At 35.2% G+C, this 15019-nt stretch overlaps 1 protein-coding gene across 1 annotated transcript; it reads right to left on the bottom strand.

Moving 5' to 3' along the window:
* Positions 1-1618: 1618 nt before the first annotated feature.
* LOC124368494 lies at positions 1619-9933 on the bottom strand. The gene is made up of 3 exons (XM_046825740.1): positions 9035-9933; positions 5785-5955; positions 1619-2287 (listed from the first exon to the last, which is right to left on the bottom strand). Exons 1-3 carry the CDS (start codon positions 9173-9175, stop codon positions 1847-1849), a joined length of 753 nt encoding a protein of 250 aa, XP_046681696.1. The 5' UTR covers positions 9176-9933; the 3' UTR covers positions 1619-1846.
* Positions 9934-15019: the final 5086 nt, after the last annotated feature.

The raw sequence follows: 15019 nt of genomic DNA on the forward strand, positions 1-15019 counted from the left end.
AGTCTTTGCCTAAAGCTTAGCTCAGCACTGTTTGCATTAAAGAGAATAAAGGCAACCAGTACTCATGAGGCCACTAGAATTGCATACCATGCATTATCTGAAAGCCACCTAAGCTACGGAATAACTGTTTGGGGAAGTTCTTCTGAAGGTAATCTTCACAGAGCTCTTATTTTGCAGAAAAAAAACAGTTAGAATAATGGCAGGACTAGGACCTAGAGAGAGCTGCAGAAACATTTACAAAGACTGGAAACTACTTACAGTAGCTTCAATTTACATACTGGAAACCATCCTGTACTCCATAACAAAAGACCCTCCGAAACAAAGCCACCTGCACAACCATTACACCAGGCAAGCAGAAGATTATTCACTACCAGTCCACAGAACAGTCTTATTTGAAAAAAACCATCATATGCCGGACTGAAACTCTTCAACAAACTACCACAACATGTGAAAGAATATCTGAATGACCACAATCCAAGAGCCAAGAAGAAGACCCTTCAGAGTTGGCTACAAGACAAGGCTTTCTACATGCTGGACGAGTTCTTCTCATGGAATGATGAACCTGACTGACTAAAGAATTTTGTTAACGACACTGTAACGTATCTTAATGATATTGTTAATAAAGAATATTGTCTATTGTCTATATTTAATACTCTATGGTGTACTGGAGTTTTTGATTCGGAATTGTTTGTGAAGTCAGTTATTTTCAAAGCGTACTTGGTTTTACTTCATGTTCATGGCAATTTTGAAACAAAGTGATATTTTGAAGCATTCAGCAGATATTAGGGGTTAGTAAATAAATGTGTTACTGCGTCATGTTGAAAATCAGTTTTTATACATTTTTTATATATGATTGAATATCTTTCAAAGTATAAACTTTCGTATTTATCTGACTTTAGTGTGTTACATTGACAAGTAGCAAGTGTTAAATAAACTATTGTAGTAGTGATGTAATAATAATAATAAAAACTATACTATTTTGTGGGAAAATGCTGACCAGGAGGAATATTGCTGACTGTGTTCTCAGAACTATACACATAATTAGAAATACTAAATATATACTAAAACAAGATTTGTGTTTTCTGAGGAGATATACAATTTGTAATGTTTTACAAACAAACATTATGCCAGGTAGTAACAATGGTATTTGTTTATGATTAAAATATGCTATTTCAAGAACTTATTAAGTCACTTTAGTACAAAAACAAAACGTCAATTGAAGTTATGAAATGGTACAATCAAATAACTTAAGAAGCAGATATTTAGAATATAGCTACTACCATAATTTAATCAGCAATTAAAAAATGTATTACAAACAAAACGTCAATTGAAGTTATGAAATGGTACAATCAAATAACTTAAGAAGCAGATATTTAGAATATAGCTACTACCATAATTTAATCAGCAATTAAAAAATGTATTACAAACAAAACGTCAATTAAAGTTATGAAATGGTACAATCAAAGGATACAATCAACTTAGGTAGCAGATATTTAGAATATAACTACTACCATAATTTAATCAGCAATTAAAAAATTTATTACAAACAAAACGTCAATTAAAGTTATGAAATGGTACAATCAAAGGATACAATCAACTTAGGTAGCAGATATTTAGAATATAGCTACTACCATAATTTAATCAGCAATTAAAAAATCTATTACAAACAATATGTCAATTGAAGTTATGAAATGGTACAATCAAATAACGACAGGATAACATACTTTTTGTGTAATATTACACTGAACAACAAATGTGATGCAGAATATCCATAATGAAAGTATTATTGGAGCTTAACAAGCAGTGAGATGGTTAAACTCCCTTGAAAATGATCCTGTCAGTTTTTTTACACTGTACGAGGAGGCCTTCTGGCGAACACATGTGCGACGTGATTACATCGAAATGGACCAGGAACGGTCACTCGCCACGTGTGTTTAAATGGAACTTTAAGAATTGAAAACTTGGTATTGGGTAAGAGCTCAACTAGCTCCGAATCCACCACAGTTTCCAAAAACTGCAACCTCCCTGTCGAAGTCTCCATTGTAACAGGATCCTCGATCATAATAATGTCACTTGTAACAATGGTATCTGTCAAATTTGCAACATCTATAAGTGCATTGGCAAACCTCTTCATCCACTCCAGGATCTCGGTGGTGAACCCCCACACGAAATGCTTCAGTGTATCAGAGAGTTTGTAAGCAGCCAGCATCACCCTGAAGTTGGTCTTTTCAATCAAAAATGGGGTAGGGGGTCTATGAAACACAAGCTGGTGGTTGGTACCTTCAAACTGAAAACAGAAAGACCTGTGTGCAAACATCTTTGACGTCAACATTAAAATGACAATGTCACAATTGATAGTACTTATACTACTCGTCTATATGGTATATTGACCTACTACAATTGAACTGACTTTTATTTTCCAAAGAATTTATTTCATACCAGAGCACAGTAAAGTTTCAAGAAAGGATGAAAATGATCACGGATTGAAAAATCAAACATATCAACAGAAATGACATAATAAATGCTGCCAAGCATCTGAGTAACTCCAATAGCTGTGATGTATATGATATGTCAAATTTTCTTATAAAAAACTCTGACATACTTGAGGGAGTTTTCCCAAATAATAAACTTAAAATAGCTCGTATTTGTCCTATTTTATAAGAAGGGGCCCAAGAACGAGCCAAATAGTTACCGCCCAGTATCTGTTATAACCAATACTGTCAAAATTATTTAAAATTTTGGTATACGATCAAAATTAGCATTTTTTTGGAAACTAATGGCTTCTTGAGTATGTCACAATTTGGCTTTGTAGGTCAGGAAAAAGCACCTTTGATGCAATAGGACAGCCTTGTTAAATTTGTGCTAAATGCTTTTGAAAACAAAGACTTTGCTCAGGCCACTCTCTGTGACTTGAGCAGGGCGTTTGATTGTGTAAATCACAATGACATCCTTATAAAATTAAAATATAATGGTTTAAGTGAGAATGTTGTTAGTTTTTTTGAATCATACTTAAGTAATCGTAGACAGAAAGTATTTGCCGAGGGAAAGTGGTCAGGAGAGCTCTTGGTTTGAGTATGGAGTTCCTCAAGGCTCTGTTCTCGGACCACTTTTGTTTCTGGTAGCTATCAATGACTTACCTTTCTCAGTCAATTCCAAAACTATATTACATGCAGACGACACAAACCATTTTAAGTAGTAGTAATGACCTGAATGAATTGAAACAAATTTCAATGGAATCCATTCATCAAGCATCATTGTGGTTTAACTACAATGGATTTTTGTTGAATGAAAACAAGACACAGCATATAATTTTTAGCCTGAGACAAGCAAATTACAATATTTTATTCTGATACTGAATTGTTGGATAATGTGAAGTTGTTGGGTGTTTGTGTGGATGATCATTTAACATGGGGACCCCACATTGATCACCTATCAGCTAAGCTCTCCAGGATTGTTTACCTCTTAAGACGTCTCACGTGTGTTGTGTGCACACTGATTACCTCAGAACGGCATATTTTGCTTTCTTTCAATCAGTGCTCAGATATGGCCTATTCTATGGGGAAACTGCAGTAGGATATCAGAAATTTTTACTATACAAAAGAAAGCCATTAGAATTATTGCACGTTGTGAAACCATTAGCTCACTGTAAACCAATTTTTATTCCAAATAAAATTCAAACAATATTTAACTTATATATATTTTGATATTGTACTCTACATACTCAAACATCCTGAACCTCAGAATCAGAATCAGAATCAGAATCATTTTTTATTGCCATTTTTCTTTACAGAATTGACAAAGTCAGTCATAAAAAACAATACATATTACAATAATGTACAGTTAAAAAACAAAAAACAACACAGTAAAATATACTGGCCTACAAAAGTATGGACATTTCATATGATGGGATAAACGCTAAGTATTAATAGCTACCTCTGAATTCAGAAACTCGTTTACAGAGTAGAAGGCCTGAGTGATGAGCCATTTGGAAATTTTTGATTTAAAAGTTTGTAAATCTACACCCTCAACATTTCGGGAAGCTTGTTAAAGAGCTTGATTTGCAAATATTTTATGACTCTTGCTGTATTTGGTTAATCTCATTGTAGGCAAAACTAAGTCATTAGCATGTCGTGTGTGATGATAAATTATGTATATTGTTAAAACTTGTAAAATCTTTCTACGTTTTCTCGTACATGAATTAAATTTTGAAAAATAAAAATGCATGGAAGAGTCATTATATTATTGTTAATAAAATATGATTTACAGCTATCCCCTATAACCTAGACAAAACATAATTCTTATAGCTCTTTTCTGCCACAGAAAACTCTTTCTGCACCTACACTATTACCCCATAAAAATGTTAGCATACAACAAATGAGAATGAAAAAAAAACTAAAGTAAGCAATTTTTAAGTAACTTATTACTAACACAGCTCTTTAGTTTTACGTAGTAAAAAAACAAACTCTTGACAACTTTTGAAATTACATTATTTTGTATGCTCATGCCAGATAAGCTTAGAATCTAAAGTTATCCCTAAGAGCTTCACCGGTTTCAATATAGAGTCTTGCATTTCAATACTTCTTAGAGAGAATAGTATGTTTTCAGTTTTATTATCATTCATTTTTAAGAGATTAGACTCAAACCACATAGAAGCTGTAGAAACCTCTGAAGACATACAGTGACAGACATATGTATAACACCAGAAATAGAGAAAATATATCCATAGAATTTTATAGGCTAAACAAAACTATTTAATAGTCCACACAGTTATCGCTTGAAAATATACAACTTTTTAAGACCACTTATCTCGAAATATAGTTTTAATGAATTTAAACAAAAATTGTATTCCTGGCTTTTAGTCAATCCATTTTATTCATTGAAAGAATTTTTTGACTGTGGAACTATTAGTTTCTAGACATAACCTATTTAATTTAATGATTATATTTTAAATGTTAATGTCATGGTTTTTTTATTTATACAAACTATATTAGAAAAATTTATCAATGTTATTACAGGGTGATTCATGAAGTTCTCCCCCCACTTCTACAGCACATTGTACTAGTAAAAATAATGAAAAAATGTTATATAAACATAGGTCCGAAAACGCTTCGTTAGCGAGTTACAGCTAGCGAAAAATTTCGCCTGAATTCCTGGGTAAAGAGTAAAATAAAGCCAATGAACTGAACTTTTGGAAAGGTTAATTAAGAGAAATCTCGTGGATTCTTTATATTTTTACCTGATAAAGCTAATAAAATTAGGTTTCAGAACTGTACCTAGGAGTTTTTGAAGGGAGGTGCAGGAAAAAAATAAAAAATTGGGGCACGAAACAATGTTTTTTTAAGTTTGATGTACAATAACTTTGTTAAATTGGTAATAAATACATAAAATCAGCAATGCACAAAACTATACAAGTATCATACTACTTCCTGTGTTCTACTGTTTTATGATTCAATAAAACTAACCGTGAATCCAATCCAATCAGGTGGAGGCTTGTGAGAGGTTAACATACTCTTTGTGCAATATTTATGTATACTTAAGTGAATCATATTTCTGTTACACTGTTTATAAACTTACTTATAGTTTGTAAATAAAGAAATTCTCGTCTTATTCTCTGTGTCACTTTCTCCTACGCTCCATTTAGCCGGCCTTGCTGGTGTGCTTTCAACTCTTAGCCTTTCAGAGCTCTCTCCGAAGTGTTAAATGTTTAATTCGTATTTATATTACAAAAAGTTTATAATGACAATTATATTTTGTTAAATGCCACTATTACTATGATTTTCTTACCTCAACTTCATAGTAAGTGGGGACCAAGAGCAGAGTTTCAATGTTCTCACACCGAGCCAGGTGCCTATGGAAGTATTTTCCAATATCAAAATTTATGAGCTCCAACTGCTTCAGGGATTGTACCTGACAGATGGTATCTAGGATGGCATAAGTAGCACAGTTGTCTTGTCCCTGTAAAGTATAATAAACTTATTAGTTTTGGATGAAACCTTTGAAATCCATTTTTATTACTTGAACCAATTTTTTTAACCATTTGACTAGTAACCCTGAAACGAATTCGGGAGCGCCCTTCGTGCCGCCCGTGGTAATGCCGAGAACTGCGCTAAGGTGGTAAACAGTTTTCACATGTTTTGCGATGAATAATCTCTAGCCTGAATACGAATGCGATCGAGTAGAATAAATAAGAAACACTTTCAAGTAATTTTCGTCGTTCCCACTAGATCATAGTTGCTCTTTTATTTATTTCTTTCAGACGCAATTGACAATATTTAGACTATGTGACGGTATTCAATCAGTTGCTCCAAGTTATCAACTGATTCTATTTCTGTTTGTATAGTGAATAAAGGTTATAACCTCACTTTTATGTTACCGGTTACATTGATTGTGAACGTTTTGTTGTGTTTAACGTGAGTAAATAAACGTGGGTGTTTGTGTAAGTACTGATTACGTAAAATGACACGAGAAAGACTTAGAGACAAATTTTTAATAAGATGCTCACCTGAGACTCACTGCTCGGCATTATCCCACCACCATCCCTCCTCAGATAAGAAGGACAAGCCTAAGAGAGCATGCCACGTGTGTAGATAGATCCGCGGCACCGGTATACGACATGGATGTGCTGCGATTGTGACGTTCCGATTTGTGTGTCCAACTGTTTTTGTGCATTTCATACCATTAAAGATTTCTGAGGAGGCTTGTGTACTGTTACTAACTTGAATCTAACCTAAATATCTACCTACAAATCTTAAATTAACGAACTTTTTAGGGCTTTCTTACTGAGAAAAAAAACCCATTAGTCAAAGGGTTAATCCACAAAACCTAATATTCATAAAATACAAAAATAAAACAAATTCAGGCAAATAACATGATTTTTGGTATTTGATGACCCGTTCGTGCTCTAACAAATATAAGAAATTAAAAATGTAGAGAAACGATTAATAATACTTTAATCTCAACACAATAATAATAGGCTAACTGTTAATTAATAGCAGAGGAATGTTAGAGTATGAATAATAACCCATTAACAATAACAGCAAGAATATTTTCTAACAAAAACTTACAACATTTTTAAATATGCTGAGCAAAGACAGCTGGGAGGGGGGGAAGTTTATTCTGCACCAGTAGACTCTAAATTCAACATTTTTATATACTATTTTAATGTGTGTTGCCCAATAATAAAATGTAGAGGCACTGATCAAAAAGTTTCTTGAAATAATTTTGAATTAGAATCAAGAAAAAAATTATAGAATCAAGCACATTAGGGAGAATAAGAAAAAATATAGACAAAATAAATTTAGCTAAAGAAATGAATAAAGCACTAAAGGAACATTTTTGTAAAGCAAAACCAGGTTTTTTAAGCTGCAGAAATGTTTGTCAGACAACCTTGAATTTGATTAATACAAATACAATAAAACAAAACAAATGTCGTTAAGAGCATGCATGAGATAGAAATAAATAAAAAATTAAAATTTGGATTACCAAATTTAAAAATTATCTTAAAAAATACTTTGTAAGTAAACCTTTATATTCAATAGGTGAATTTTGTCACCAAGACTTTACTACTTAAAACAATAACAATTTTTAATGATGAATTTAATTTTACAATAAGGATTACATTCTTGTCATAGAATAGTTGTTCTATCTGTTGACGCCATTCTTTGTACATGTATACAAATGATGAATAAAGATTTATTTTCATTTTATTTCAATCAATGTAGAAAGACTAGGATACTGAAGATTGGTGTATTCAGATCCTTTAGATATTTGATTAGCAATTTTTTTTTTGTTCTCTTAGGACAAGAAGCTTATAAATTGCACTTAGTCGTAAGAACCTTTGTGCTGCTTCCGGAGTGATAGGATATTCAGGATGGGTAAGGTTAGGGAGTAGGGGCCGCTTCCTATCGAAATCCATGAGGAAAAATTAGGGCACTACATCTCAAAGTCATCCCGGAAGAAGGGGAGGCCAGCTCTGAACCAGCCTCTCCAGTCAAAGTAGGCAGGGGGTGGCACACCCTTGTTGAGGTTTTACAAGAGCCTCTGAGGTAAGGGAACAAAACCCCACCAACTCCAACAGTCATCTTCCACAGTAGACTAGACCTATCGAATTGCCCATGAACCCCAGAATCTCAACATTTGCGGTTAGTGATGTACCACTACTGGACATCCATAAGGTTGCCTAGATTGAAGTGGCACATCGGTTTTTGCTGTGCCCAGTGGTGGGTTCAACTGGTAGGTATAAACCAGCCAGAAGTGATCCCTGCTGGGTTTGATTAGCAATTAGTTTTTGGGGTAGTTATAGTGGTAGGGTTGTGTAGAGTAGTTTGCATGAACTTGAAGGGATATCACGTTGCGGCCAGGCTAATTATGTAGAAAACCATAGGAAATATGTAGTTTCCAAATATATACAGTATTATATTACTTTATTATTATTATATACTTACTTTTTTCTTTCTTTCTACTTTTAGTTTTTTTAATTCTCCCTGTTCTCAGGAAGATTCTCGTCTTATTCCCAGTTTCCCGATCAGGTGGTCACTCTGTTATTGTTTTATAAATTCATTTGTTGATTGATTTTGGAGTTTAGTTTCTGTTGCTATTTTTGTATTTAAATTATATATTTATTATTAAGAATATAAGTATGTGTAATACAATAGGGAACGTATTCATTATTAATAATAGTACTTGATTTTTTTTCCCTGAAATAGCTACAAGCTAGAGGGGATAATAGTAAGAATACTGTATCATTTGTATTTAAAAAAAGAATTGAATTTAAAGTATGTTTATTTAATTGTTGTGTAACAAAAAAAAACCGAGGATTGATGTTATTTTATCTTTCTTTATTGAACTGCATATAAATAAGATCAGATAAATGTGCAGAAATAAAAATACAATGGTGAGCTGCTAAGCATCATAGTTTAGCTTTGCACTTTGAATACCAACCTCTATGTATATTATTAATACCTCTCCTTTGTTTAAGAAACAATGCTGGTTTGAATAATAAATTAGCTATGCTAATAAAACTGCTATTTCATACCTTCTCAAGGCGAAGCCGCTTGAGATTACGGAGTCGTGAAAAGCCTTCAACCACTTGTGCCTCCGTCACAGCTACCATTTCCCCCAGCTCTAGAGACTCCAGCTCAGCCATCTTGCCTACCACCACCAACACCTCCGACATGTTGTTTACTACTGTCAGAGACTACAACAACCAATTCAAATTTCTTGTGTACTTTTTAACAAAATAACTTGAATGTATACATACAAAAGATAATACTAAATATCAAGCAATGTAGTGTCTAACTTTGAAACTTCTTAAGTGATTCTGTAAAGTCTGTGGAGTCGGTATTTCCCTGTGTGGCAGGCGCATTTTTGCCTTATTGCAAAGGGTGAACCTCTTAAATTGTTTATAGATTGCATGTACTATGCTAAAACCCTAGTGTTATATATTTTTGCAATCTGTATGTTCCATAGATTTTGAATCCGGTATAAAAACAATTTTTTCAAACCTCAAAATCAGTTGGCAATAAAAAAAATTTACAGTGTTTCTAATTAAATAAAAAAAATAAAAATTCAACGGATTTCTTTTATAGTACATGTTGAATTTGTTTCTGACACTGCTATACATTATAAAGATGTTCTGGCAATAAACAATTTGAATTTGAATAAACAACTTGGACTGAATTGAGAGTTCCCACGTCGGATAATGCAGCAACCAACAAAATGGTTGCTTTTGAACAGCTGAGTCATGATCACTGCTGACTGGCAATTATCACAATGAATACAGGTCTTGGACTTTCGTTTAGTATAAATAACATTACTAAAAAATGGTTTATCATATGTACACATTAAGTAATGCCAGTGGGTTTCTGACTGATGTAACTTTGCTTTGTTTGTGATTTCTAAAATAGACATAATTTCAAAAATCTGTTAAATGGAAATTGTAATTCCTACAAAGAAAACACATAGTTGACCATAGTTCCATAGTTGCTCCATAAATGGAACTTTTCATTGGTAAAACTTTGATATTTCTAAAAAAAAAAAAAATTATAATAATAATAATGCATACAGAATTTTTCAAGGAACTGAATTTTGTAGATGCAACTGATCGACTGTCACAGATCATGACTTTTACAAATTATTGTACTTTTTCATTTACTATTCATAGGCAAATAAAAAATATTTTACATATGAAAATGAAAGTTCAGAATCTCGCCTTTTCATTTGTATATGCTATATTTAGATTAAATGCATTTATAAACATTAAAGAATTCAAATGCATGGCTGGGGCCAAGGTTAAGCATGGCTGGGGTGTACTCTAAACGTCAGGATAGCAAATAATGGGCAAACCTTAAGTGCTTGAGTATTGAATATATATTTATTGAACCAAATCATTTACATGACAATTACATATTGAACCAAAGTTGTTCTTACAAGGGCTGAATAATACTGGAGACTACCAGATACATTTTAGAGCTGCGTGATAGCGTGACTTACCCAGTACCATGGTCAAGAGGCCCAACAAAGACATGGCAGCACGAAGAGTGACACCGGGCAGAACTCGTACAGGACTGGATCCTAACTGGCGACTTCTGACCCCGAACTCAACTGCGCTACTGCGATAGAGATACTAATTTTGACTAAGTTTTGGTTTATATACTGAGGTGATGGTCCCCTCTCCAGAGGAGGCGGAGCCTCCCCTACTGTGCCGCACCCTAGGGATTCCAAGCCTTGATTGGCCAGTGGGTTTTTTGGGTCTACACATGTGACCTCCAAGAACGGAACTGGTTTCCCACAGCCGGGCCATTAGTGGTGAGCCGACATCCCGGACACTGGTTTGTTATTTTTAACTGCTTGTGACCTCCCAATGTCAAGACTTGTCTAACTATGTGAATATTCTATGTGATTTCGTACTCCCTGGGAATCTTCGTTACATTCTTTCTCAAGAAGGCCCAGGCCAAAAAGCCTGTTGGGTGTCTGTCTACTTTCTAAACTGGCTTCCAATTAGGAGTAGAACGATTGATAACACTCGCCCCTTCTTAAGGGTGAGAACACATAGTGTTCTACCACACAGGTAAGCACCTAGAGCTGGTGTAATGTTACGTAATTTTGCTAGTGTGGAGTCGTTATCCTGCTGACAGCGCTCCATTTCGTTTGTTGTCACTTGATTAAAGGAATAACAATGCTTGATCCCATGAGTTGTGTCTGACTTTATCCCAAGCCTAACATTCAAATTCAACTATACCCAATGGACTCTAGCACAACCCCAGTATTTTTCTAAACTTTTTACTTGTAAGTCACGCTATGATGCCTCAGCGATACCTTAACCGTTAACTATAACTGGCTAAATAATTATATATGAAAACACAAGCTAAATATATCTAAGTCTATACAGCTAAATATATTTCCTTACTTAATGCTAAATATTACATTTCTGTTTTGTATAATATTAATTAACGTCTTATATTACAACGTATAACTGGCGTGTTGTCTAGCTATGAGAGTTGAATTCCCTATAATAATGTTTGAAGACTAATTTTCTTTTATTATTATTTCAGTTGATAAATTGTTTTCTTAAGATAAAATAATCACGGTGAAACATTTTTATATAATTAGCTCGATCTCGCAATGGCAGAGTGTGTTTATCGCTTTTTTAACCATTTCCGTTTGATATGCTTGCGGTTTTGCCTCGTTGTTACAATTTACTGTATTACTTGATGCCATTATGTGACTATGTGTGGTGCGTGGAGGTGGTTCGCTCGACTATTTACACGTCGTCCGAGGCTAATTCCATCTAATTGTCTCCGGTATCGAGTGAACATCACTGATACCACGGTGATTGTCAGTGTAACCACCCCGGCGTATACCAAGGTCATAGTTATAGACCGGGTCACCAGGGTGAGGACTTCGGTCATCATCCACCACTAAGGTAACATAACGCTTCTTCTTTATGATAAAATTCGCATGGAAGAATTTGGCGATCTGTCCATAAGGATGTGATTGTTTTGTCTGTTTAAATGATTGTGAAGTGTGGAACACGCTGTGGCGGCTAACAACAGAAACCGTACTGTACAACATAAAAATATTTCTTCAATTTTCTTTTCTAAATTACACGAAGCCTTTACAGATGCTATGGCTCCTCCTAAACTGGCTACTGAAAGCATATATCTTTTCTTAGAAAATTGATATTTTACTAATATTGGTATTTTCTCCCCCAACATAGCATGGTTTTACCGGTACGGGAAAACCTCTGCCCTAACCGAGCTGTGAGCCAGTGTGGGACCAACTGCCACGTACAACACTGACCACAATTGATGCATATCAGGCAACTCCCACCAACAGTTCTGATATCACACCATTTTGTCCACCCACGCCTTCCACAGTTAAACAATAATAAATTAATAACGGTCATAACATATCGCCTGTAAACGTTCTCAATTCAGCTGACTTCACCAGTTACACTTAAATCCTAGGTACAGAAATCTATCTATCAGTATAATTATCTTATAATTAATATTTTATCTAGTTATCATAAATCAACATCCACACTAAAACTGTCGGTCAAGCAAAATTAGTAAGCTTCCTCACCTTATTGTCCCCCCATAGACATGAATCATGTGTATGAACACAACCAGTTTGACTAACCATATAAATCTTATTCTATCGATAATATTAAATCCTGGTTGCTCTAATTGTTATGTCAACAAAGGCTAAGCTATTTTACTATAATGGTCATAAGTAAATATTCTGTGATAATAAACATTGGCCATGTACAAAAGAACCCATGTCTACCAATTATGTAAGAAATAAGAATAATAATAATAAGAATACCAGTAACCTATAGCATGCAAGGCAGTGAACAAGATAAATTATTATAACATAACTACAAGAGAGTAAATAATATTTTCATGCTAATCCAATAGATACATAAATAGATACGATACAATACAACAATACATAAATTAATAAATAGCACAAATAATATCCCATGCACCTATAGCTAATCAATATATGTGTATTAAGCAAATATTCGTCATGCATCATTAAAAAAAAAACTCGACTCTAATGCTGTGTTCCGATTCCAATTTCAAATAATTTAGGCTGCTCTGCTTACCCCACATGCACGTCACGACCTCAGGCTCCCAATCAAAGGCAGTAACCCGCCTGCCAAGCAAGACAACAGCCTTTAGAAACTGAGCTGCAAACTATGCACGAATGTGCTCTCATGCTGCATGGAACAGCATTGTAGGCTCCAAGTAGATCAAGACCTTGCCAATTATACGTATACCTAGGCTATATGTATATTACCCAAGGTCAAAGCTATATGTGTATACCCAAGGCCAAGGGAATACCCAGTAGGGATCACTTCTGGCTGGTTTATACCTACCAGTTGAACCCACCACTGGGCACAGCAAAAACCGATGTGCCACTTCAATCTGGGCCACCTTATGGATGTCCAGTAGCGGCACATCACTAACCACAAATGTTGAGATTCTGGGGTTCATGGGCAATTCAATAGGTCTAATCTACTATGGAAGATGACTGTTGGAGTTGGTGGGATTTGTTCCCTTACCTCAGAGGTTCTTGTTAACCTCAACAAGGGTGTGCCACCCCCTGCCTACTTTGACTGTAGAGGCTCGTTCAGAGCTGGCCTCCCCTTCTTCCAGGATGACTTTGAGATGTAGTGCCCTAATTCTTCCTCATGGATCTCGATAGGAGGCGGCCCCCTACTCCATAACCTTACCCATCCTGAATATCCTATCACTCCGGAAGCAGCGCAAAGGTTCTTACAGGACTAAGTGCAATTTATAAGCTTCTTGTCCTAAGAGAACAAAAAAAAAAAAAAAAAAAAAAAAAGGCCAAGGGAAGATCCACAATTACCAAGCTTATTCCACAGAACAATATAATTACACCGTGCGGGCATACCAACCCAGATCAAAATTTCCCCTATGTTTACTTACTCATCAACCAAAAATTCCAAATAATTCAATTACTTATTTATTTCATGAAAAACAACATTGATCAGTCTACTAACCTTCAAGGTCAATCGTCCACCTACCTTCCTTTGCAATCCATTTAAAAGAATAAGCCGATTATATTGATTGCCTAAAATTTATAAGGTTACAAACCTAAACTAAACCCATATTACTTTCATAATCCTATGTACCACTACGACTACTTACAACTTTTCTCTTGTTAAAAAGTTCATTACCCCAACATGACATTACAGCGATTTACAAACACTACACCTACACATTAGCAATATCTTAATGAACACTCTCCAGGTTGTACACTCAGCCTGGTCACCATCGTCTCGTGCCGCTGCTGACTGCTATATCTCCTGCTCCAAACTCGGCACTGCTTCTTCCCTCTCCACCACTTCATCTGGCTCGTCCACTCGTAGTCTGGTCAACCTTACTGGAGGGGTGTTGCTTTCCTCTGGCCTGCAACATCTGACTAGCAAACAAAATAATGCATGCAAACGTTGCCTCTGCCAAACTCCCACTACTAACAGGATTAAGGCAATTAGTCCAAGCACTGACTGAATCCTGGCGAAAGTGTCCATTTCACCACGTTCCACTTGCACAATTTCAAGTTCAATTGTCTGTACAGTACAACCCCTCATATCCGGCCTCGGTTTTACCGCACCTCGGTTTATCCGGCCACTTCCCGGAAGCCAATATCGAAATTTATTTACCACGGCTTGCAGACGCGCAGTTGCACGCACTAGTCTCCCACGACTCGTATATTATTATGGTATAAATATTATTTTAGTGTATCTATTTGTTTACATTTTCCTGTGTTGTCCTCAGTTGAGCTAATAGGTTTAACCTGTAAACAGTTCGTTGATTATTTCCAGTGCGGTTAGTACAGTACAGTACAGTACAATTGTTTTGTTTCGTCAAATGTTGTGTACTGTAGGTTGGTTTATCCGGCCGAATCGTTATCCGGCCAGGGGCTCGGTCCCGTGGTGGCCGGATATGAGGGGTTCTACTGTAGTACCTTTTTCAAATTTGCAAAGCTG

The sequence above is a fragment of the Homalodisca vitripennis genome, chromosome X, assembly GCF_021130785.1.
Source record: "Homalodisca vitripennis isolate AUS2020 chromosome X, UT_GWSS_2.1, whole genome shotgun sequence".
Lineage (NCBI taxonomy): Eukaryota > Metazoa > Arthropoda > Insecta > Hemiptera > Cicadellidae > Homalodisca > Homalodisca vitripennis.

Excerpts from the sequence above, each read along its gene's own strand:
- LOC124368494 (XM_046825740.1), bottom strand. The coding sequence starts at position 9,175 with ATGTCGGAGGTGTTGGTGGTGGTAGGCAAGATGGCTGAGCTGGAGTCT. Across the intron at positions 5,956-9,034 it reads AGCGGCTTCGCCTTGAGAAG|GGACAAGACAACTGTGCTAC; the intron begins GTATGAAATAGC and ends TATACTTTACAG. Across the intron at positions 2,288-5,784 it reads CCACTTACTATGAAGTTGAG|TTTGAAGGTACCAACCACCA; the intron begins GTAAGAAAATCA and ends TTCTGTTTTCAG.